The sequence below is a fragment of the Lampetra planeri genome, chromosome 5 (assembly GCF_965212315.1).
Source record: "Lampetra planeri chromosome 5, kcLamPlan1.2.h2, whole genome shotgun sequence".
Classification (NCBI taxonomy): domain Eukaryota; kingdom Metazoa; phylum Chordata; class Hyperoartia; order Petromyzontiformes; family Petromyzontidae; genus Lampetra; species Lampetra planeri.
The window spans coordinates 22,279,981-22,306,135 of NC_136111.1; the positions used below are offsets into that span (position 1 = coordinate 22,279,981).

General features: G+C 54.4%; 1 protein-coding gene across 1 annotated transcript in view; it reads right to left on the minus strand.

The window, feature by feature from the left end:
• LOC144719152 (DNA (cytosine-5)-methyltransferase 3A-like) overlaps nt 1-26,155 on the minus strand; it is a 114,484-nt gene that overhangs the window by 69,241 nt on the left and 19,088 nt on the right. Inside the window, exons 3-5 of the mRNA XM_078595025.1 lie at nt 24,027-24,493; nt 23,085-23,595; nt 3,010-3,251 (exon numbers count right to left, since the gene is read on the minus strand). Coding sequence (XP_078451151.1) covers nt 3,010-3,251; nt 23,085-23,595; nt 24,027-24,458 — 1,185 coding nt within the window. The 5' untranslated portion in view covers nt 24,459-24,493. The remainder of the gene's footprint in view (nt 1-3,009; nt 3,252-23,084; nt 23,596-24,026; nt 24,494-26,155) is intronic.

A 26,155-nucleotide genomic window follows, 5' to 3' on the forward strand; every position in this document is an offset into this window, starting at 1 on the left:
AGGTGCGTAGCTGTGTGTGTGTGTAGGTGCGTAGCTGTGTATGTGTAGGTGCGTAGGTGCGTAGCTGTGCGTGTGTGTAGGTGCGTAGCTGTGCATGCGTGGGGAGCGGTAGTGCAGCGGTGAGTGAACCGGCGACCTGAGTTTGATTCCCACTGACTTCCAACACCAGTTACGATCATACCAGTTCGGGACCTCCCCTAGGTCGACTAAACCTCAAATGAGTACCTGGTGCAGTGTGTAAACATCGCCACTTGGGAGGTAAATGCGGCCGGGCGTGGTGCAGGCCACTCGCCCCCTCATGTGTCATGCCTGCCTTCGTGGGTACTCGCTCACAGATATTTTTGTATTTTGTGTGTCTGTGCTGTTAGGGCTATATGGGGATCTTTGAGTCAATGCTGTATGTGGCAAATATACATTGACGTTATGAATGAGTGAGGGAATGAGACTTATGTGATTCTAATGTCTAATTATGTTCTAGAAGTGCTATGTAGATTAAATTTGGCAACTAGAAAAACTTTTTTTTACGGAGCATGGGTCTATGAAAGTTGATTACCTGAGGTGTTGAAGGGCACTACATGTAAATATGACATCAGATTTAAAAGTAAAAAAAAACTAAATTTATATTTTTTTGGGCCTCACAAAATTTGAAGGAAATGTTTTTTTAAACGAGGCTTACGCATTTTACATATTGAGGTGGTTGTTGAATTTTATCACGAATAACAAATTTGGGCTACTTTTTGAAAGCATGCGATACTGCAGCTGCTAGAAACGGGGCAATCCCCACTATCAGTTTCTCGTAATTCAATACACACGCATTTTTTAAAATATATTCTTCGACATCGGACCACGAAACCCTGAACCACAAAAGAAGTGGTCAGCCCTCGGTCCAAACCACAAAAGTGGTTTGGACCGAGCGTGGAACCACATGGCCAGGCACAACAAACGACCGTGCGTGTGGTAACGCGCGGGAACACACACATGCACGCGACAGCTTGCACTCAATGTGCACATAACCGCCGTTGATTAAGGTTAGCGGGACAGCCTTGAAAAAATAAAGTGAATCACTATGAGTGTGCTCGCGACGGCAACGTTACACAAAACGCACGACGCTCGCGGGTAAACATTTTCGCGTGCGCGCTCTGCAATGAGCAGTCGCAAGCAGCGTGATTAGGGCTAAGTTCACGACACGCTCGTTACTGTGTAATCCGAATCGCAATGGAAACTCCTAATTTACAATTTATCTCACGGCGCCTTCTGATTAATGCATCGAGGTGGAATGGCCCCTGATGATACCGTGAAGAGGCGTGTACCCAAACATCCTGCCCGGCATTCTGTCCTCCCCAGACAATCACCTCTGCTTGAAGACTTCATGTCCACCGCTGGATGAAGCCCTTCGCACACAGTGCCATTGGCGGGTGTTGTTTAACTTTACTTCACCACGCCGGTCTCTACGGGTCAGTGAAGGCAGCACTGAGGGTCGGTTAGTTCATTTATCACTGATGGTAGCATAACGCCAACCACTGTACAGATACACAGACAAAGATCCCCGTATGGCCTGAACAGACTGTTGGGGCAAGTGCTGTTAGCCAGCAGCACCTATGAAGGCCGGCACGGTATACGAGGGTGTGGGTGTCCAGCACTACGCCCGGCCGCCTTTGTCTCCCAAGTGGCAATGTTTACACACCGCAATAGGTTGTTATTTGCGGCTGATTCCACGTAACGAAGGCCCAGGACCGGTTTACAGATAATCGTCACTGCCGTTGGCCGGGAGCGGCCTGGGACCGGCCAGCCTCCAATAAACGTCCGCCGCTCGCAATTGTGTCCCGTGCGCGCACTCGCCGAGTGGCTCAAGGGCGCCCGTCAGCTGCTTGTGGCCCTAAACCTTTGCTTGGTTCGCTCCACACCCAGCGCCACTGCTGCTCCGTGGGGCTTAAGTCAGCGGTGAGTTGCGCTAGCTGGCCCCACGAGGGCACTTTGTGCGAGTAGCCAGGCAGCTCAACCCAGGGGCAATGTTGCTGTCCGGGGGGAATGGGGTGTGGGGGGGATGAGTTTGGCGGGGTACCTGGCGTTGATTGATTGAAAAGAACACGCCGACAGCGGCACTTCCTTGGGCACGCGCCGGGCGGTTCACCTGTCGGGCGTCTGGCCCTTTTGATAACTCCGCAGGTGTAAAACAAAAATCTAACCCGGAGAGCTTAACATTCCTCGGCAGCGCCCTCCCCCCCCGCCTTTCACTCCCTGACCTGCAAATCGCCTGCAGGTTAACACGCCCGAGCCACCGCGCAGGCGCCATCGGCTCGGCCCCGCCGCGGAAAATAAATGCTTCCGTGTTCGCGTGAAAAATACAAAGATCCTCCGTGTTGCCTCTAATAGACTCGCGCGGCGAGTGCCGCCAGCGAGCGCAACGCGGCACGTGGGAGCTGGTGTGGCCGGTACCGCGCCCAGCTGCCTTTGTCTAGGTGATGTTTACACACCGCACGAGGTGCTCATTTAAGGCTGAGTCGACCTTGGGGTAAGTCCAGAACTGGTTAAATTGCTCATCGCCAATGCGAGTGGAGATTGAACTCGGGTCACCTGGTTCGTAGTACAGCGCGCTAACCGCTACACGACCGCTCCCCACCTACAACAAAAACAACAGCAACAACAAGAGTCGCCATTCACCACTAAGTGTCAGTGACATCACCACAGTGCTTGTGCCAAGCCAGGTACACTCCGAGGCCAAGCAAAATATCGAAGGCTCGCTAACAGGAGATCCCTGGACAGACCCAGATGCCATAGGTTGACTGACTGAGATGACTGGCAGATGCACCATCTGTGCCCCCTACTATGCCAACTTGCTGTATTTTAGCAGCCCGGCGCGCCGCTCGTTGTTGTGAGCTAGAACAAAGACAAAGATCCCCGGTGTAGCCCTAACAGACCGTAGGGGCGAGTGCTATTAGCGAGTGCCTGTGAGCTATACACACGCGGACACAGAGACATGCACACTCGCGCATCAGGCACCGCACTCACCGGCTCTCCGCGATGCTGGTGCTGCTGCGGCTGCTGCTGGTGCTGCTGCTGGTGCTGCTGCTGGTGCTGCTGGTGCTGCTGGTGCTGCTGCTGGTGCTGCTGCTGGTGCTTGCGCTCGCTCGACTTCTTCTTGGCCGGGCGTCCACGCGGGCGCCGGGGTAATGCGCTGTTGGGGGAGGGGCAGTCCTCTAGGGAGTCCGGGCGGGTTGCCCGCATGTCCCACTCCACGTCGTCCTCACCATCTGCACCGCGCGCCGCCAGCGCCAACGCACACAGGCAGGGGGCTGTGGTTACGGTGGGCACCTCGCAATACCGTGGGCAGAACTACGTCACGAATGACACCATACACGTGCGTTGAACTTATTTCGCACCGTACGTAGCCAAACGTGCTAATCGGAGGTGTGGGGGGGAGAGACAACAAACTAAACACAGTTCTTCCTAATATCGGAAGAGCGTTCCAGACGGCCGCAGAAGCGTATATGATAGCGCGTGCGATGCGGTGACCGTCTATGTTCGATGGCTGAGCCGAAAGCCGCTAGTGCGAGGATGACAAGAGTTCACGTGATGATGGTTTACGCTCCTTAACGAGATCAGCAAGATATAGAACTCAACACATTCGTCAATAACACCGCGGCCTTACAAGGAGACGCATATATAACAGGCCCTTCTTCAGAGTACACGAGAGGTCAGGCAGTATTTTTAATGAATGTGTCGAGTTTGTTGTTGCTGTTAGTGTCTGTGCACCACTGCCGAAGCAGCAGCACCACCACCGAATAATTTGTCATCGTGTAATCGCGTTGTCTCGAGCCTGTGGATTATCACGCGACAGTCAAAACACCAAGAATTCCCGGGAAGACTTACAGATCTCCCAGGACGAGCCAGGAGTGGCGGCAACCCTGGCCGCACTTCGACGAGCCGAATTCATCGCCCGACCTCCACGGCGTGCGCTTTCTCGATAGCCTCGGCAATCGGCCACCACCACTTCTAGCGGCGTGACGAGTGAAAAATCGTTCCCACAAACCGCAAATTCAATTCTCGTGCACGATGGCCTTCGTCCAGCAGTAGACTGATACACAGCTGTACTTAACCATCATTATTGTTGTTGCTGTGCCGGCAGTGTATTGTACCATAGGCAGGGAGCACGACTGACAGCTGGCATGGCCAGGAATCAGGACGCGGCACAACCCACACGTACTGCCACGTTGCCCACGGAGTAACCGCTGCTTGTTTATTAATTTCCTGCGTTTTGCTCGGCGACGTTTTTGCTAAAAGGGGAGAATGGAGAGGGGAATTGAGAGAGCAAGATAAACGAGGCCGGAGCCGGCGGGGCTCTGAAGGGCGGGTTGTGCCGAGCCCCGACCGGAGCGGCTTCCGCCGCCGCGCTTCGATCGCGCGAGCGTCACGCGGCGCTGGCGCCTCACCGTGCGGCGCTGCCGCCTCACCGTGCGGCCGCGTTCCGCGAGCGAGAGGGCACGCTTGCGCATACGCGACCACCTTTCATAATCTACTTCTGGATGAGGGCCTGAATCGCAACCGCCGCGCGGGTCGCCGTGGTTGTCGCGTCGAACGTCGCCGCGCTTGGTTACTGAAAGCGGGGAGCACAGAGGTACAGCACAACGACAGATCACCCTGCGCTGTCCCCTGCTGCCTGCCACTTAGAACACCTGTGGCAGCCTACAGCACCTGTTATGCACCCATCCAAACGCTGTCCAGATGCATACCTGCTTAGTTTCCGAGATCTCACGGAATCAGGCACATTTCTGGCGACTTGGTTACAGACACTGGCCAGATACGATCCGAACATTAAACAGCTTCAGAGTATGGAAAGTAGCACATCTTGCGCCGTGTTACGTACTTATGCCATAATCCATCCAGCAGTGGATTCATCGTGGCTGAGCATCACCAAAATGAGAACTCTGTGGAATATGAACAGCAGTCGGCACCTAAGATTGATTCATCCCCATCACGGGAATGTAGAATTTTCACCACTGGTTCCAGTCTGTTACGCAGCGGATTGCTGTGACTCCGTGACCTTTCCGAGTTGGCGGCCACTCTGAGTTGCGCTCACGACAGCGGCAGTGCTGTTCCTCTCTGCGATGTGTGGAGGGTTTGGAGGTTTTTTTTCCCTCCCCTTCGATTCAGTGTGCAAAGGCGGACCGCCAAATTAATTTTGTGGGTAACACGACAAGACACCAAAAGAAACACGATTGTGAATACTGCAACGACAACTTCGGCTTGGGAGGGGCCACGGGGAACCTTTTACAAAGTGAGAGGCCTCGTCGATGAACGAGAGGCCTCGTCTAAGAAAAAAAACTCCCTTGGATTTTGATTCAGAAATCAGCGTGGCTCGATCGAAAGAGTTCGAGCCGAATGTTTTTTCTTTTCCTGCATCCGCGATTATTGGGAGTTATTTTTGGGGTTGCCCCAGAACAAATAGTTTAAATGTCAATCATCTCAAATGTTGTTCCGTCATTCATCCAACCCAGAGCCTGTTTATCTCTGGCTATTGCTGAGATCTACGCCGCGATGGTTGTCAGCCAGCTGACCTCCAGGAAGCGCCCTCGGCCGCATTGGAGATATTTGAGCTCATGCCTCAAAATAGAACGGATATGGAAACCTTTCAAATGCAGCTTTTAACAAAACACAGAATCTCCCAGAAGTGCTTGACGGCAGTACTGTGAGTCATATAGCTTGCCAAAACGCGACCATCGCGGACAGAGAATCGGGTCAGACGCTTTGCAGGATTGCACGATGCCAACAGAATTACATTGAAAACTATATTAAGGATAAAAACTATTCACAACCCCATGTTGCTCCACTGCCGATCAAAGGCCTCTCAATGTCGTGTCGCCGTCAAAGGGGTTGTTTGATCATACTTCGCCACGAGTTGATGAAGGATGCAGCGGGACGCAAGTACCATGGCCGGGAATCAAACTCGGGTCGTCGCAGTTTGGACAGCGCATTGTGGTAACCGCTGCAACACCGCTCCAGCCCATGATACCAATATATATTTATTTATCCAGGAGAGCCACACAGTCCCAGGACTCAGGAGGGTCCTGCTGCTGTTGCCACGTTTATTGTAAGAGGTTCTTAGCCAATCAGTGACGACTTGTGTGTATTATATACACCCGGAGAAAACCCACGCCGTGCGCGAGGGGGCTCCATGCCCGTACAGATAGAAACAGATGGCGATTAGTCCACACTTGCTGTCCTGCCTTCTCCTGGCGAGCCAGGGTATGACATCTCATCGACGTCCACGTGAAGGGAGTTTCACAAACATCATCTGTGTGCGCTGAACCACCAAACCTCGCTGCTGCTGCCTCCACAGTGCTCCATTACAATTCACGTGCGGCAGCGTAGCCCCCGGCGTGCCGCTGTATTCACCCGCTAGCAAGAGACAACACGTGGAGCGTGCGTGGGAAGAGTTAAGTGTGCTCCATCTCATAGCAACAGACAATCTCTTAAGGCTTAGAGTTGTGCTCTCTGTCGATATAAAGCACGCACAGAGAGAGAACACGAGTCGCCATTGGGCAGCAAGTCAGTGACTGTGAAACCTGTGTCATGCTACCCGCCTATCCATCAATCTACGAACGGTGCGGCTCTCACGCGTCTCCGTGTTATCTGAGCGCGTGCGGGGGAGTGTGCGTTCGTTTATCAGCGCGGCCCTGATGCCCATCTGTATCTAACTTCTCGCGCCCGATGAATATTGGGGGCCCAAAGACCTGATTCCTGGCGAATTCCTGGCGGCGGCAGTGGTGTGATGTCACCGTCCGTGGCAGAGTTCGCAGCGCCATCAACGTGGTGCTGCGTGCAGATCACACAACGAGGCCCCGCCAGGAGGACCACGAGCCGAGCTCTGGCCCCGCACGCAAAAGCCAAGAACACATCTTTTAAAGGTCCTGTTCGCTACCGGGAACATATATCTTGGCTTTTCAAAAACAAAACAGATATTACCTTCTGCCCCCCCCCCCCCGCAGTCTGGATGTCACTACCCCAGAAATTTGTGCCATTGGCTCCCTGTCACTGTTCAAGTTCAGGCTCGTGACTTTCCTTCTCTACCTCTGTCTATGGCCGACTCGGGCGCTATTCTGTGAGGAGGTTGTTATTCTCTTCCCCCCTTCTGCTAAAACAAACAAAAAAAACATGCAATGTAAATTTATTTTGCGTAAATGTACCGATGCTGAAAAAATTTGCCTGAAAAATTACTCGATTGGGATCACACACAGCAGCAGCAGCATTGCCTCCTACTTGGCAGGATCCTCCTGGAAAAAAGTCCTGAGACTCAGTGGGTAAACGATGATCAATTCACGCATCGTATCGTGTACCAAAGCGTGACCCCTGCAGCCACAAGTCAGAATCTTTAAAATCAGAATTTTGAGACTCAAACTTTGTCCGCAACACTCACCAGAATTTTAAAATGAGAGTGAATCCTCGAATCAAACCCATGAGCCTGAATCGCTACCTGCTGCCAAACAGCCACTGTGCGTGTCTCCCGTGCTCACGAAGCACGGTGCTTTTTTCGCTGTCCCCGCTGTGTTTTTAGATTTCTCCGGGCTGCCAACGCTCTCGCTCACGGCAGGGGCCAGCGCTGGGCCAGCTCGGCTCGTGCCGGGGAAACGTGGATCAACATCTCACGTCGTGGCCAGGGGAATACAAACCGCAAGGACATCAACGATTGTGTACGCCAACACGCACACGCGCACGGGTCTTAGATAACAACGGCACAAGGCGGTCCGAGCCAATTATTATCAAAACAAGCAAACATAATGACTGAAGATAAAGATGACGCCAAGTATTACAACAAATAAATACATTGAGGGCAAAAATAACAACGGACAAAGCGCCTGCCTACCCCTCCCCTCCACGCGCTCTCCTACCTCTCCCCTTTCATCTCACTCTACTCCCCTCCACGCACCCTCCTGCCTCTCCCCTCTCATCTCACTCTACTCCCCTCCACGCACTCTCCTGCCTCTCCCCTCTCATCTCACTCTACTCCCCTCCACACACTCTCCTGCCTCTCCCCTCTCATCTCACTCTACCCCCCTCCACGCGCTCTTCTCCCTCTCCCCTCTCATCTCACTCTACTCCCCTCCACGCACTCTCTACTCCAGCAACCAAGGCCTTCTGTCAAAGCAACCAGTCAACCTTTGCTCATTGGGAGGTCGCTCATTCTCTTCTGCTGTCTCCCCCCCCCCCCCCAGTCTGGCGCTATCTTCCCCCAGCCATCTGGGCTGTCGACTCCCTTTTCGTGTTCAAGTCCAGGCTCCGCAAGGTCTTCCTGTTCTCCTCCGCCTATGATTGCCTGACGGCCCCTGTGTCTATAAACCAAACACGACCCGCGTTTGTAGACAGCTGCTTGGCAATGCGCTCGCGTTTGGACACAGCACAAACCCACGTTTGTGTTGTTTTGTACTTTGACAAACTTCGCCAGGTGCTCAGTTTTGGCTCGGCTGGCTGAAGCAAGGCAGATATTGATCACTCCTGGTGCGCGTGGCCAGGAAATAAAGTGGAGTCCCTGGAATTATAGCGCTGACCACCACACCACGATTCTCGCACAAGCAGCCACGCACCCACCCTCCCACGCACACCTACACACACACACGCACGTGCGCACACACGCATGTGCTCACACACGTGTAGGAGTCACTTATGTACAGTTTGCATATTTTAATGCACATTTTTTCCCTCCCCCCATGCAAAAGTATACCTTAAAAATAGAAACTTTATTTTATTTCCATGATTAATGTTCCGCGGATTCTTACAAATGTAAAGGCCAACTTGTGCCAGCACACTCATGCCCTCTTGCACATACAAAGCACAGTCATAATAATAATGAAACATTGAAAAAATCCACTAATAGTGCACATGTTAAGATAAATGTTCTGTTTGTGGGTGCAAATGCTCTGCCTTGCACCACCGATAACGCGGTGGTGAGTCAACGATCAGCCATCACTGACACACCAATCGCGGCACTCATTTCAGGCTGAGCTGACCTAGACGAGCTCTCAGCCAGATACGGACACAATTTTTTTTTATGTTTTGTCAAAACAACCGTAAATATAAACTCGGGTCACATCGCAGAACATTAGCCACACACACGCACGGACCACAACCACACACAGACGCAACCAGCTCTCAAGACCCTGGCATTTGTGATTGACACAGCGCAAAGGCATTGAGCGTCCGTCAAATCACCCGCAGAGTTCATTCGAGACTTGGTGCCACCCGTCGAAGTGAAACTAAAAAGGTAAAAGTCGCTTTGCGCCTAATTAAATCCTTTATATTAAGTTCGCTTGCTTGCTTGCTTGCGTGCTTGCTTGCTTGCTTACGACCGTGCAAATCTTTCGGTCGTTTTTTAACCCACTTCCCGTGATCCAATCGAGCTGACATTTTCCACACAGACTCGTTGTGCGAGACAATTAATGTTCGTGAAAAAAAATTCCCAAAATGTTACACTTTTTAGGCAAAAAATATTTATTTTACATATATTCAAATAGAACGCACAGTGTAAGAGCCCAGAGCGTAACCCCTCCACAGGCCGTGGCGGAGTAGCGCAGTTGGTAGCGCCCTCGCTTCCCATGCCAAAGGTCGCGGGATCGATCCCCGCGTCCTCCACAGGCGAATATATTTTTAAATCCTTTATATTAAGTTCGCTGCCACGCATATAAAGGATTTATAGTGAAAAACTTAGTTTTTACGGGTTATACTTATTTTACTGATGTAATTGAATAAGGGATCGCGAATGCAGACACAAATCTGCGCTAAACGTCCCCAAGGTTTTACCCTTTTCAGTGAAAACCGTAACAAGCCCCCTCCCCCACCTTCCCCCCCACCTTTCCCAGGCAACATCATGAAAGGCCACGAATCGATTAAACAATCGAGGATTACTTTTGCCACTGGCGAGCGGAGGCGCTCGGAAACGGTTTGCAGTCCTTTACGCGCGCGATTCGCCACCAGCGTCGTGGCACGCGCGCGGTGAGATTTCAAGTAGATGTCAATTGGCGATATTCTATGGTTCTTTCGGGAAAGTCACGTAGATGACGACCGCTTGTGTTGCGGTCGAAACGTCGTGATGTTTTATTTTTTTTTATTCACTTTATTTTCATTTTTATTATTTTTTCTATCTACGTGACTTTACCGAAATAACCATAGAATATGAATTCCTGCAGTCACGAAAGTTTTAAGTCAAAAGTCAATTGGTGAATCGATGGAGTCTACACGCGCCGCTCGGTTTCTGCGCAGTGTCCTGAGATGGGTTCGCGTTTCGGTCGCCCGCTATCTAAACTCCACGTCGTGTTGTTTCCTTCCCTGGAGCCAGCGGCGTAGCTAGCGAGCTGTGCGCAGGCGCTGCAACTCCATCGGGGGCCCACGCACGGCAATGAGCCAGGCACCGCGCTACGGACAAGGAGGGAAATTCGACAAAGGGGGAGGGGAGGGCGTCGCAGTGGCTAGGATATGTTAACTACCTCGCCTTGTATGCACGGGGTCGTGGGTTCAATCCCCACCCTGGCGCCTGCTGTATATTTGGGGTTTACGTGCCTCTCTCTACCCGTGGATGCGTGGATTTTTCTCTGGGTCCTCCGGTTTCCCCCTTACCATTTAGAAACGTGCGTTTAGATTGTTTGGCTGCAATACATTTCCACACGATTAAGCCCACTTTGTTGAGCAATCATTTGCTGCGAGGTCGCTTCTAATAAAGAGCCACGTGGCTCAGTGGGCTTTACCTGGTGAAGTAAAAATAGGAATAGGGGGTCACCGTTTCTAAGCTTACATCGACCGGTGCCCATGCCAACCATGCTACGCCAAGGCCTGCAGTCCACATTTGTGCAAAACAAACACACGCCGAGAGGTTACCAGTGCCAGACCAGCCCTGCCACTCTCCGGTTTGCTTAGTCACAGCCGACTTGGGTTGCTGACAACTTAAGCAATCCTCAATAATCACAAAAACATCACCGGTTGTTTCATCTCTGACAGATGGCTCAGATGACGAACGGACCATCACGTAAGCAAGGGCCCATGTGCACACATGCACTGGCCAGGATGCATACGAACGCAGAGGAACGATCCCCGCTGTAGCCACATGGGCTGTTGGGGCAGGTGCTGTTAGCGAGCACCTATGAAGGCCGGCACAGAGCATGAGGGAGTGGGTTGGCAAACACCGTGCCCAGTCGCTATTTGTTTATAAACAAGCACGTTCACTTCACGCACATAAAAACACACACTCATACACACGTGTGTGTGTGCACACTCACTCGCGCAGACAGGGCAAGGTTCAACATCACCACTTGTTCAGCGATTCCAGACCTTTCTGAAACAGTAGACTCTGCCACTGTCAACCCTCAACACATTTTTGTGGTCCGCTATGCACCAACCACATTTTTTTGTTGCAAATCCTACGTCCGAGGATCTGCAGCAAACTCTTTGGACCACTTCCCACAGCCGGGCTGGGACCACGCGTTGCACACCACCGCCCCAGAGCCGCGGTAGACCGGCCTGCCGCGGCAAAACTCCCAGGTGTGCCGCCAGATTTTCTGAATTATGGGAAAGGAAAGACCTTCAAGCCCCCCCCACTCCATACCTCTCGTCCTGGCACAGACGTCGACCCCCACCCTGGGCCCTCTCAAGTCCCTCGGTTGCACACACGCAGTTGGGCAGGCAAACGGCCGCAACGACGACGCCTTCCCACCCACCCGCCTGGGCACCACGGTGAGTATTTGGTTCGGTGCGCCGGGAAAATGGAACAAACTCGAAAGTCTGCGCCGTGGAGTTGAGAAGGCTGAGAAGCGCCGCTCGAGAGAGTGCAGTACAACGCCAAAGCGTGCGGTGTTTACAGGAGGGGCTCGGTTAAACGTGCAGCGCGACGATCAGGGTCCGCTCATGTTGAGACTCATCGCGGAGGCAATGGCCATGCGTGTCGGTCTGTTCTGTGACCTCCTTCAACACTTCGCAAAGTGCACATAGCCTGGCACAAGCGCCTTGGCGACGTCACCTCCACTTCGTGGCGAACGGCGGTTGTTGAATGCGTAAGCTACTCTAGGCTGCAAGCTCCTCTTGACAAGAGCGCTATTTCCACCGCTAAGGCCGATGAAGACAACTAGGACAGCGTCACTGTGCGTCTACTATTTGTCACGTGTTATGTGGGTCCTTTCACATATATATGTTTAACAAGTTTCACGTCGATGTGGAAAAAAAACATATTCAAGCGTCACTTATTTTCCTGAGGACCCTTTACTGTGCAATTATGGATTTGGACGAAGGCCATCGTGAGCCACACGAGCACCATGTACTGACAGAACATTAGACAGCGCACACACGGGCACACGCGCAAGATCTCTCCATCACGCCAACGATAAAGACACAGGCCGCATGTACACCCTGGCTCGCCTCCTGTACCAAGCGCTGTTCATGACTGGTACACAGCCTACTGCTGCTGCTGCCTTTGTCTTCCCATCACTCTGACAGAGAACACTATATACATTTTGTTCGAGGCTGAGCAGATCAAGGGGAAGGCCACACCAGCAATGGACAAGCCCTTGGCTCACCGTCCTGTCATCTTAGCGCAGAGCTGCGTGCCGACCGATCGACAGACACCGACCGCTCTCCCTGGCTTTGGTTTATAGATCGGCGGTGCTAAGAGCCGCCTTGACCCATTGAGGGGGCCAGTATGACGGATGGCAGGGATGCGTGGCCAGCACCACGGCCAGACCAGCCGCCTTTGTTTCCAAAGTGCTAATGTTGACACAGCGCACACAGAGAGAGGGGGAGGGGGGCCGATGCCCGCTTCAAATAGTCATTGACATTGGTGACCAAAGCCAGCGGATGAACTGCTGCGAACACGTACACACGGTACGACGGGCAATACCCCATCAAGTTACGTCCTACGTATACCGGTACTCAAGGCCGTAATTATAATCTACATTGGGGGTGACACATCCCCCACCAATATTCAAATATGCTCAAAATGTCCCCCCCCAATATTTTGGTATTAAACAAATGATTGCTATGCTATGTAAATAAAAACAATTTGTTAAAACTTGGCCACAATATCTGGACTTGTCTTCATATAAATCAATGCATAGATTTCTGTTGATATGATTGTGGTTATGGTTGTACTTTATTAATCCCTAATCTCTGCCATTACATACAATGAAACAAGAAATGGTAAAAAAGTAAAAAACAGAGCAATGTAATACAATACACTATTCGACATTATTGTAAATTAAAAAAAGAGTCCATCCCATGTGTTAGTGAATTTTTTAAATATTTTATGGCAGGAAATTATTTTTCAAATTCAGATTTTTTTTTCTGGGGTTGGGACCCCCAGCCCCCCTGGAAGATTTCCCCCCCCCCCCCCCCCCCAATGGCTACGGCCTTGCCGGCACTCTGTGGGCGAGTGAAGATGGCGAGCCCCTCTATACAAGCCACCAGGCGCACGAAGGGGTGGAGTGGGGCCGGAGAAAACCCCCACGCCTGGCCACCTTTGTATCCCCCAGTGCTGATGTGTGTACGCCACAGCAGGTACAAAGATCCTCCGTATAGCCTTAATAGACTGTTGGGGCAAGTGCTGCAAGCGAGCGCCTCTGAAAGCCGGCACGGCGCACGAGGGGGTGGGGTTTGGCCAGCACCACGCCCGGCCGCCTTTGTCTCCCCCCCACCCCCGCGGCGACGTTCACCCCCAACACCGCACCGGGGTGCTCGTCTCGAGGCCGAGTCGACCCGAGGAGAGGCGGAGTCGACCCGAGGGGAGATAAATCGTCACCGGCGTTGGCCACGAGCGGGGCCGTCGAATACTCGGGTCGCGGGATTGGGAGCGCGGGCCGCGTTGCTGTGTGGCTGCCATGGCGACGGCACCCGACAGCCGGCTCCTCCCCCTCACCCCTCCCCTCACACAGCCGGCTCCTCCCCTAACCCCTCCCCTCACTCCCATCACCCCTCCCCTCACCCCTCCCCTCACTCTCCTCACTCCTCCCATCACCCCTCCCCCCACCCCTCTCCTCACTCCCCTCACCCCTCCCCTCACCCCTCCCCCCACCCCTCCCCTCACTCTTCTCATTCCTCCCATCACCCCTCCTCCCCCCGGCGTCCCGCTCCGTAGAACGCAGCCGCGGCTCTCCCCTCCATCTCTCTCGTTCTGTCTGGGTTTGTTTGGGTTCTGGGTGAGCGACGTGAGGCGGGTGGCGGGGGGGTGGGCTGGTGGTGGCGGTGGGGGGGTGGTGGGGCTGGTGGGGGTGGGGGTGGTGGTGGTGGTGGTGGGGGTGGTGGGGGTGGTGGTGTTAGTGGTGGGGGTGGGGCTGGTGGTGGGGGGACGTCCGCACTGCCTCCCCGCTCCCCTCCGCACAAACAATGGCCGAGAGGGGGGGGGGGTGGACGTGTCACGGGCTCGCGCGTCAAGCCACGGTCACTCCACTGCTGGATGAAGCCTCCCCCACCCAACCCAACAGCCCCCGCCACCACCACCACCACCAAACCCGTCGTGCCGTTCTCTAACGATAGCGACGAGCCGCCCGGCGCGTTCCTCCCGCATCTCGTCCCGAACGCTCGACTCCTTTGGGCTGCCGACTCCGCCGTCACGGCCACCGAGACAGCCGGACAGGGCCCCCGAAACAGAGCGCGTGTCACAGCCCAGGCAGCGCACGTCCGTTTATTTAATAAATATACACACACACATATACACAGCAGACCACTCCAGCATGGAGAGGAGCACGTGGGGAACGATATCAGGAGACTAACGAAGAAGAGGGTTACGTGGATCCGAGAAGGAACGCTCGTGAGAGACGTGCTCACGCGGCGTCTCTTGATGGAATGTGGCCGCCTCGGTCCACAAGCGGCAAAGGTTGCCAGAGCTGTCCGTAATTCCTCGAAAAGATTTGGTGACGCTGCATTGGCAGTGGTGCACAAACAAGAATAACGCAGCAAAAAAAACCCTCCAAACACATTCGTGAATAACACTGCGGTTTTAAAAGAAAAATAAATAAGTTCAGAAGATAAGTTTTGGGAAATGGCCCTCCTTCATGGCGCACATAAACCGTAACACACAACACAGTTCTTGGCTGTATTCCCGTGGCTTTGAGCCTGGAGCAGAGAGACTTTGTTTGATTCAAGTTTACGCGTCTTGTGCTGCTACCCCCTCCCATGCCGCCGCCAACCCACTGGGAGAGTGTTTTTATTGCGGGCGTGGCCGGCCTCGCGTGGGCCTCGTGCCACCGTCCCCCGACGACGACCACCACGACGCTCAGCCTCGCCAACGCCGACGATTTCCCTGGAAAGAAACGACACGAAAAAATCGCGCGCCTTGCTACGAGGAACACGCCGGGGACGAGCGCAGCGGAAACGTGGGAGCGCTCTCGCGACTCGACACCAAAAAATTATAAAACCCAAATTTCGTAAACGTGTGATGTGAAGCTTTCGTGACTGCAGGAATCCAAACTCTTTGGTTCTTTCGGTAAAGTCACGTGGGTAGAAACTATAATAGATCACGACGTTTCGATCGCAACAACAAGCAACCGTCTTCAGGTGAGAGAACTCCACGCAGCACCTTTATCGATCCGCTGCGCGGGTGAAGGCATCCCCGCGCCTGTATGGCGGTACCGTGGCGTGTTTTGTTGTTGCTGCTGCTGCTGCTGGACCGCACTCTTGCGCAGGTGAGCGGCAATGGAGGGGAGAGCGACGGGCGAGGGAGATAAATGATCTGAAATTTCCTAGAAGCTGTCGCCGCGCAGGCAACTCCCACGCCCGCTCGCCCTTCGTCTCCACAGTCACTCGCAATTGCCGCAGTACGCTGCGAGCTGGGCTTTTAAACGAACGTAAAAAAAAATGAGAATTCAAAACCCTAACCCGGTAACTTTACCCTAATCCCAACCCCCCCTTATTTCTCTCCCCCCACGTCAGCTGCAAAGCCATTGCGCTTGACAAGAAAACCTGAAAAGCCAGTATTTGTCAAATGTAGTGGAAATATAAAAATATTAATTTTTACACCGCTATGGGGGGGGGGGGGAAGAAGATCGCTCGTACCGCGAGCGACCCTTGCGACACAGAGGAACGCGCGGAGAGCGAACGCCAGTCAGAGTGCAGCCCCACGACAGAGTGGGACATCAATCCCCTCGGAATAAGAACGCGTCCCTTGGGGCCGCAGCGGAACCGGCTGCCACATCCGCGATACGGCGCCCGCAACTGCAGTGGCCGTGATAATGAAGCTTGTTCTAAGGGGTCCGTACAACGACGTTGCACATCTGACTCGCTGGGTGGGGGACCGTGAGGCGTTACTGTGTTGGCGGAGATGTGAAATGGATCTCGGATACGCGCAGTGCGGAGCGGTCAATTGGTGAGGGCGGAAAAGTGACGAGCAGTATTTAGTCTCCTCTCGTCGCGCTAACCCCCCACCCCGGCTCAACGTCGACTCAAAGTGTCACAAAGGGTGCGATAAAATCTCGACCCAGACACACGCGCGCGTTGACGTCAGTTTTCAAAAAATGCCGCCAAAATTCTGAGATATAAATAAAATAGATAATTTCTCACATTAACATCACGAGCCCCGGCCACTTCTTTATGACCCTTGGGCTACACCCATTTCAAATCTTTTACAACAGTCTGCCTCAGCAGCAGACCATGTTTTCCCACCTGATGACGGACTCTTGTGTTGCGCCCGAAACGTCGTGATTTATTGTATTTTATACCTACGTGACTTTACCGAAAGAACCAAAGAGTAAAGCTAGAGAAATGGTTTATTTTTTTCACAAAGCCATTTAAAAAAAATAAACGAGGCAAATACAATAGGATTTTTTTTTAAATGATATCGTATTCTCTGGATCATAAGCCGCTCAGGGAAACAACATGCAGCCCAACCTGGCGCTTTAAAATACCGGGGTGGGGTGGCTACAAATATAATTAAAAAATATTCGACCGTCGCGAGAAATCACGGCGATACACAACTCTGCTGTGCCACCCGAATGTGCAATTACAGTTGTTGTCTCTGATATCTACATGGGCCACATGATAACAAGAAGAAGTCGAGACAATGCGGTAACACGTTGTTGTGTTGTGCGGTGTGGGTGGGGGGGCAGAAATTGGCATTCCCACGCGAGCGTCCGTGCAGCAATCATCAGCAGCAGGAGCATCAAAGTGACGAGGATGGAGAGACAGAGAGGGGGGGGACACGTGGAGCGGGGGGCAGCGGGCAGCAGCCGCTCCTCCGCAGCCTTGCGCCAGGACCCACCCATCCGAGGCACCCCCCCACCCCCCCGGGTGCGCCTTCAACGAACCCCTTCGGAGCCGTCCATAAATGACGTCACGCGATTTTGGACGATTTTTGACCCCCCACCCCTTACGTCAAACGGTGTCACTAAAAGTCAGACCCCCCCCTCAAATATGACGTCACAAAGCTCTGCCCCCCCCCCAAAAAAAAAAACATGCTTCAAATCGCTTTAAACTATTGTCATTGTAGTGTGTATTTAATGTGGCGCTGCAATCTGAGATTGTAGGAGAAAACATACAAAAGTCTATTTAATTAAGTAGAACGTGTTGTCTATATTTATTTAAATTTGCGCATTTTGATGTGACGTCACATTTCTAAAACACCCCCCCCCCCTCGTCACACATCGTCACAAATGTCTGACCCCCCCCCCTAGGTGCGTGACGTCATTTATGGACGGCCCCTTCGACGGTTCGCGTAACCGGTTGGACCGTCGAGCGCCGCTTTGTGACGAGTCTACGAGGACTCCAGCAACGGGCTTAGGGAGAGCGGTGCTTCGGGTGGAAAGACGCAGGGAGAAAAGGTGCGCTGGGGAGTGTAAATCCACGCATAATAAGTTCACCGCTACGGGGAGGTGGGGGGGGTGAGGAAACTCGCGTCATTAATCACGTGCAGTGTAACACAACGGGGGTCACTCTTGCACATGGCACTATCCTCGTCTCTCGCTCTCTCGGCTGGTTCAACAAAATAAACTCGAACGTACACACACAGCCTGCAACATACTGCTGGGGCAAGTGCTGTTAGCCAGCACCTACGAAGGCCGACACGGCACACTAAGGGGGTGGTTGGCCAGCCACACGCCCGGCCGCCTTTGTCTCCCGAGTGGCGATGTTTACTACACACTGCACGAGGTACTCATGTGAGGCTGAGTCGACCTCGGAGAGGCCCTGGACCAATTCAGATAATCGTCGCCGGTGTTGACCGTGAGCGTGGATCGAACTCGGGTCACCGGGTTCGTGGCACAGCGCGCTAACCGCGACACTACCGCGTCCCACACACGCCACACCACACACGCACACACACACGCGCCACACCACACACACGCACGCGTTGTAGTGCGACGTTGCCTTAAGTGTGGGCTGTGAAAGTTTAATAGATGGCCACGCACACTTGTCCAGCTCTATGCGATTATAGCATGGCCGGCTACGTCCAGTGCGATTCGACGTACAGACACCGCAGCGCACTTCACGAGGAGGCGATGCGTTTGCTCTTGCGGAAATCATCTGGCAACGCTTGTGGACATCACCACGGCACAGCAGAGTATTATTCCTTTCAATGCACAATGAACATAAGAGCCTGTGACATCGCTCTCGAGAGCAGAGCAACGTGCGCCCGGTGTTACAGCCACAAATTCCTGAAAGCAAATCGTGAGAGGGAGAGAGAAAAATAACCCCCAACAACCACAAAGCGCCGCTCCCTTGTCCCGGTCGACCAGATCTCCCTCGCTAGAGAGGACAATTATCGCGGACCGACGCACACATGGTTCCAATCGAGGTAAGTGATTGATCGTTGCTCACTGCCCTCCATTACTTAACCGCGGCCGGAGACCGCCCCGCCGGCCCGTAATATTTTACTCAGACAAATTTTTTAAGACGGACGGCGCTGGTGACTTCCCCTCCACCAGCACCGACCTCCCCCACGGCCGGGAGCGACGATGACGAGGTGGGAGCGAGCCGCTGGAGGAGCGAGCCTGGGGAATCATCGGCGTTGCGTTCTTGCTACGCCGGCAGGCCGGGAGGTTGTCTGCGCACACGCTTGCGGTGTCCACCTCGTGAGCCGAGCACACAAACCAGCCTAGCTAGCGCGCGCAGGCCGAACGCGCACTGGCATAACGCACACACTGGCCTAATGCACACACTGGCCCAACGCACTCCAATCTAACACACACGGATCTAACACACACGGGTCTAACGAACACCGGTATGCTGGATTGTTTTCTCGAGTTGTGCCACCCAGCACACCGCATCCATGTGCCTCACCGACCCCAGCCTTGCCAGGGACCCGGACAATATTCAGTGAGACATCGCAGCGCCGCATCGTCGCTCGTCGCGCTCCGCATCGGCGGACGGAGAGGAGGAGGGACGGAGGCGACGGACAGCGACCCACGAACCCCGAGGTTAGCCCCGCCGGCAACGCCTCCTCCTCCTCCTCCTCTCGTGCTTTCTAAATTTAGTGGCAATGCCCGCGCGAAACTGGATGTGTGATGTAGCGGTGATCGCCCGTGGCGTTTTTTTATTCTTCACGTAATCGCTTAATTCACACGCACGTCCCGACTCTATCCGGGGAGTTAAATTTCCCCGCTTTGAGTGGCTCGTCTGTGTGCGCGTGTGTGCTTTATCTTTGCTCCCTGCCTCCCAGCTTCATGCACTCCCCCACCCCCACCTACTCCACCCCCCATACCCCAAAGGGCAATCCAGGTATTCATCGCAACGCGATCGCTCAATCGGCGCGATGTGGCGGCGACAGCGTCAAGGAGCATCATCGGTGTGCGGTGGACGGCGGCGGCGGCGGCAGAAGCAACGACAACAACCCAATTCCCATCACGTAAACACAAATCATGTTCTTTCGCTGCTACTTTGGAAGTGGCGCACGAATGACGCCAAAAAAAGCTCAACACGCTCGTCGATAAGACTGTGGCCAAAAATGAAAATATTTAAAGAGGTGAGCTTTTGGGCAATGGGCTTCCCCCTCCAGAGCATATTCTTCACAGCAGATCGCATTTGTGCCATTTCCACATGTACAGTATGTTGGACTTCTTTTGCACCGTACATAGCCAACCGTGCTAATCGGAGGTGCCAATGTTGAAGGGTCATCAGTTGGAACATTGCCAATTATTTTTGTAAGGCCACTGTTATTATCGAGCGCATAGAGTTTTTATTTTGCGTGAGTTGCCATCACGCTCAACCACTCGGCTAAGTCCTTACCCGCAGCACGAGCGAGACGGGGCCCTCTTCTCTGCGGCAGACATCGCGCGGCTTCCACGCCGATTCCGTCCCATTACGCGCCTCAAGCGAAATTAAACGAGACCCACCACTGGGCAGGTAATGACCACGCTCGGCTAATAATGGCCGCAACTTTGTCAATGGCACCCACGTCACAGGCAGCGCGCCGCTCACGAAAGCGCCGCTCTTGGAGCTTTGCTCTGCTACTCCGTGGGTATTCATCTCCGGCAAGCGCGGGGAATATTGGGAGTTAATTTTCACCGACCGAAATTTACCAGGGAACAAGCCTCACCTGCCCGAACAAAGGCGAGGAGAATCGCCGGCACGGACGACGGAACGGCGTCTTTCTTTCAGAAAGGAAAAAAAAAACACAATTCGAGAGGAGGAAATGAATTGCATTACCTGTGTGAAGTCGCCATGATTCATGGCGCCGGGATTATTGGGCCCCTGCGAGTGCAAAACCCCGAGCAGCGCGGCCATATTAAGACGATCAAGATTTAACGAGTGCCATGACAGGTTGCTCGACTTGTATTTTTTATTTACTAGGCTGAGTGTTTTTTTTTTACCGAGGAATGCATCGGCCGATAGCGCGGCCAGCAGTAACCGCGGAGCCGGCGCTTCGGGACGGCGAGTGCGACGCCTCTCCGTCCCACCATCACCACGCCGCGCACGACGCTCCTAACGTCCCCTTCAGCCCGCGCCCCATCCCAGGCCGGGCCCCTGCCGAAGCGGAGCGTGCGGCGAGCGGCAACCGAGCCCCTTTGCAATGAAAGAGCTTCATTCTAGATTTGAAGCTTTCGTGACTGCAAGGGTTCATATTCTTAGGTTTTTTCGGTAAAGTCACGTAGGTAAAAAATTAAAATTAATAAAAGTAAAATAAAATTTTTAAAAAATACCTACGTGACTTTACCGAAAAAACCTAAGAAAGAGCTTCATTTCCCCGCGAGCGCAGTCACCCAGGGCTGCAGCGAGGCACTCCGTGCCGTCGTGCGCTCCAAGAGACCCCCACCTCCCCGCTCACTCGAAGGCGGAACCCCCGAACCCCCAGCCCCGCCACCGACGGCGGCTGTTCGTCCCAATCGCCGACATCTCCGTGTCAGTCGCACTCGCTGCGTTTATTGCCGCGGAAGAGTCTGGCCGGCTTTAGCCGCCGCCCACTTCGCGCGAGGAATTCGCGCGCCCGGTCTGACCGGCCTCTCGGAAGAAGGACGGAAATAAAAAATGTTAAGCTGTGACGATGGGCAAAGTGACGTCCACCAGGATTTTAAGAGACTCTTGACAAAACTTCCCGCGCGCCCATGCGCTCGTGATGAATTATCCACGAGTGTGCAAAGATTACCATCGACGCTGCGCACACGTAAACGTGTGCATGCATAACCTAGTAAACGGCATAGGGGCCGTCCATAAATGACGTCACGCGATTTTGGACGATTTTTGACCCCCCCCCCCTCGTCAGACGGTGTCACAAAAAGTCAGACCCCCCCTCAAATATGACATCACAAAACTATTGGCATTGTAGTGCGTATTTAATGTGGCGCTGCACTCTGATGTTGTCGGAGAAAACATTTATTTAAAAGTCTATTTCATTAAGTAGAACGTGTTGTCTATATTTATTTAAAGTTGACCATTTTTAAATGACGTCATATTTCTCAAACATAGTCACAAATGTCTGACCCCCCCCACCAGGTGCGTGACGTCATTTATGGACGGCCCCATAGTCACATTTTACGGGAGGCAAATTGATTGCTTCGCTGGTTGTGTAATGGTTAGATAATGATTATCAAGCTCTGGGCCTTGGATCTTGTTATTTGTCTAGAGTGTGGATGTTTTCCAATCCGATTAGATTAGTGCATGGACGTGACACATTCAGTTGTGATGTTTTAAAAATATATATATTTGGCTGTTTCGTGTTGCTACGTGTTGTTGTTGTACTCAGCGGTGGCTAATTGCTTGCTGCTGATACCAAAATATGAAAATATTAAAAAAAGAATCGAACTTAAATGTTTCATATTCTAAACATTCCCAGCAAAGTGGTGAGAGGCAACCGCGTCGGTCTTGATGAGCAGAGCGGCATTTCATCGTTTACCCACAGAAGCCTCCCATGTCGCCGGCATGGGACCACCTCGCACGGACTGGCCGTGGCCTTAAATGTGTGGTTAGAGGTGGACCATGCCTCGAATTTGAAGAGAAAGTGAGAAACACCAGCCCCCCTCTGATCTTGCTTTTCGGTAACACGTGTCAGTTCCGTAACTGAGCCCGAATTATTAATAACAATTTAGCACCTATGAAAGGGAGAAATATGTTAAAGAACTGGGTGGCAGGATGAGAGCCAAAGTGGAACAAAACGAATTATGATTTAAAGACCTCAACACAATGATCCGAGAGCCTGATCTCCCACGGCAGGAAGTTCCACATCGGGGAGGAGGGGGGGGGCACCACAGCAAATGCCGGACCACCCCAAGAACGCAACCGGGATCGAGGTTCGTGCATAAAAGGGGCACGATCGGCAGATCTCAACGACCCTGCCAGGGCACGAAATTGAATTTGCCCCCCGGAGCAAAAAGTGTAGCGAGCCCTCGCAAGGACTTGAATACGAGCCACGCGATCGGCAACGGCCGTCGTGCGGCGGCTGCTTCGCGAGCCCACTACGCCGGACGGGAGCTCTGAAATCTCCCCGGAGACCCGGTCCCGCGCCCATTCATACATCACTCCCGCATTCCAGTCAACGCTCCATCGCCCGCCCGCCCGCCCGCGTGCGCGTCGTCACCCGCACCTGGGGAAGCGAGCCCCTGCAGCCTCCACCCCCCCCACGGCTTCTCGCAAGTCGCGAGAGAATGAAGAGCAGCCGGGCCTGCAACGGGCAACCGGAGTGCACGCGGTCTCACCTGACTCGTCCAAGGGCGGCCGCTTCTTGCGCAGTTTCTTCTTGGGCGGGGGGACGGCACCATCACTCCGCCTCTCCCCGCCATCCGCCCTCGTCCCCGTCACCTCGTCCACCTCATCCTCGTCATCATCGTCATCCTCATCCAGGTCGTCCTCATCCTCGTCCTCTTCCTCCTCCTCCTCGTCCTCTCCACTCTCGAAATCGCTCTGACCGCCGAGCCCACCTCCGCCTCCGCCACCGCCGCCACCGCCTCCGCCTCTACCACCACCGCCACCGCCGCCACCGCCGCCGCGGCCACCGCCGCCGCCGCTGCCACCGCCGCGGGAGAAGAGGTCGGCACGGGAGCCGGGGGGCTGGCGGACGCCCCGGCGGCGGCCACGCTGCGCGCCGTTGCGCCACACCCAGCCCTGCCGCTCCTCGCCGATCCCGTAGCCCGCATCGTCGTCCTCGTCCTCGTCATCCTCGTCGTCCTCGTCCTCCTCCTCGTCATCCTCCTGCTGCTGCTGCTGCCGCTGCCGGAGTCACGGGGGAGAAAAACGACCGATCGTGGAGTCAGTGGCAACTGGGGGTGCGGGTGCGACGCTATCGGGGGTACCGCGCTGACCTCGTCGGGCGGTTTCCCCCATTGACATCATCATCAACATCGGCCATGATCAATCCACTGCCGAATGAAGGCCTCCAGAAGCTGTCGCCCTCTGTCACGGTCCTGCGATCCAGTGCACATGATCCGAGTTCCTCGCATCGAGCGATTCGACGTCAATTCTTGTGCTCGCGACGCTTGCTCCGCACCGTGCGGGCAAGCGTCCACCGGTTCGCGTGCTTCGCACAAACCCTGCAGGCGACGAACCAATCGATTCGCGAATCTATTCGCGATCCCCCAACATTCACTCACTACGGCAATCGTCCGGATCAACGATTACGAGCAATCGTTAACGAGCATCACCTCGAGGTGCGGCGGCTGCCAGGCGGGGCGCGGGCTGCGGGCCTGGCTCCGCACGGGCTCCATGTACATCCAGGCACCGCCCTCCTTCTCGCCGCCCTCCTTCTCCTTGAGCCGCGTCTCCTTGCGGCCGCCGCGACCCCCGCCGTCGCCGGCCTTGGGCGCCAGCGAGCGCGCGGGCAGCGGCGCCGCCACGGCCGTCGGCGTCGCCACCTCCACGGCGAGCAAGCCGGGCCCCTCGGGCCCCCCGCCTTTCCCCGCTCCTCCTCCGCCACCGCCGCCTCCTCCGCCGATGGCGCCCGCGGACTCGCAGCAGCCGGCCCCCAGGCACGCTGCCGCGGCCACCGCCGCCGCCGCGATCACCACCGCCGCCGCTCCCCCCCCGGGGAGCGGGGGCGGCTCCGAGGAGAGGAGGTCCTTGTGCGCGCTCGCCATTCCCGGCGGTGCCGGCCGGCCGGCTCCCCGGCTCCCTGGCACAGCGGGCGATGCGGCGCGCGAGTCAGCTGTGCCGGCGTGGGGGTCGAGCGGCTGCGGAATTATTTAAAACATTTTACGGACAAAATATTTCGCCCGGATTGCGGCGTCCCGTTTTGCAATGGCACGCGCCTTCGTTGGAGCGTAAGGCGCTCCCGAAAAGTAGGACGCAAGCCACGATGTATGGTCAACTTCTTTCGCACCGTGCGTAGCGAACTGCGCTTAATCGGAGCTGCGGTTTGTACATTTTGACACACGGCTACGTGTGGACCCTGTGTCACTTTGTACAAATCCAGTCACACACAACTATCGCTTTCAAATACAGGAGAGGGGAAGAGTGAATTGTTTTCTACAAACTGCTGTGCTTTGTCAATCCACTGCAAGCCATGTCAGTGGAGGGGGAATTGTTTGACCATACTTCACCATGCTAGTCGTGGCCCACATATCTAACTCAGGTCGCTGGGTTGGTAGCGCAGTGCACTAACCAATGCGCCACAGCTCCACCCCAGAGTGCACATCATTTAATAATTACGCAAACAATACCGAGTGCAAGTCGTTACTGGGTGCTAGACAGATCGTGAAGTCGGGGGGCCGTGAGAGACGGTGACGGCTGATGATCATTCCAGCAATGGATTGATCATGGCTGACAACGACGCTGCTGTTTTCGTCGTGTTTTCTTGCAACGTTCTGACCCCATGCCCCTACTGGACATCTGTGAAAAAAGAGCTCGATAGCTCATCAGATTCCTCCAGCGTAAATGCAGATTCAGATTCTGCTGCTGCTGCACCGGAGTGACCGCGTGCACGGGCCGCACACCGTGCCGCGCGGTCCCGCACGTCGTCGGGGCATCGATCGCGATAACCCGCGGGTGTCGGCCCCGGGCCCCGTACCACAGGGAGCCGTCCCCCGGGCCCAGTCGAGCGAGCGCGGGCGGGTGGACGAGGTGGGGGCGGGGGGGGGGTGCGATGTGCGCGCTCGTAAACGCGCGCGCACATCGCTCCGTCAGTTAGTATTTCCCCAGCTGGAAAACGCAGCGGGACAAATACCCCCCGTGGAAACAATGGGTGGCGGGTCCCTCTTACAATCAGGACCCGCTTCTTGAATGAGGAACAAAGGGGGGAGACGCCGGTGTAATTGACGTTAATGTGAGCACAGCGCTGGCCAGGGGACCCTTTTCTCGTGGCTTAATAACGCTCGGCTATTGTGTGGGCGCCGCGTGGAGCCCCTCCGCCTCGCGACGGCCGGTCCACTCGAGCTGCCGGCGGCTTGGGGAGGCCTTAATCCAGCAGTGGATTGAGCATGGCTGATCGATATGATGAGGAATATTAATTGTATCGACAATGAAATATACATCAATGATTACAAGACTCATTATTTATTTACATTTTCACATTCAATAAAGATCTCAAAAACGGTCTTTGACATTTTGACGGCTGCTTGTCAGCACTGGCACTGGGTTCATTCCCCGACGTTCCCAGCTTGGGGCATAACGATGGATCGATTACTACCGAGGCTAAGGGGGGCCCAGACATAGACGGTTTGAGAAGGGGCAGGAGCATGAGGAGAGGGAGACCGAGGATGCGGTGGATCGAGATGCGAGGACGGTGAATGTGACTGGAGGAGAGGCACAGGATAGAAACTCACGGAGAGACAACATC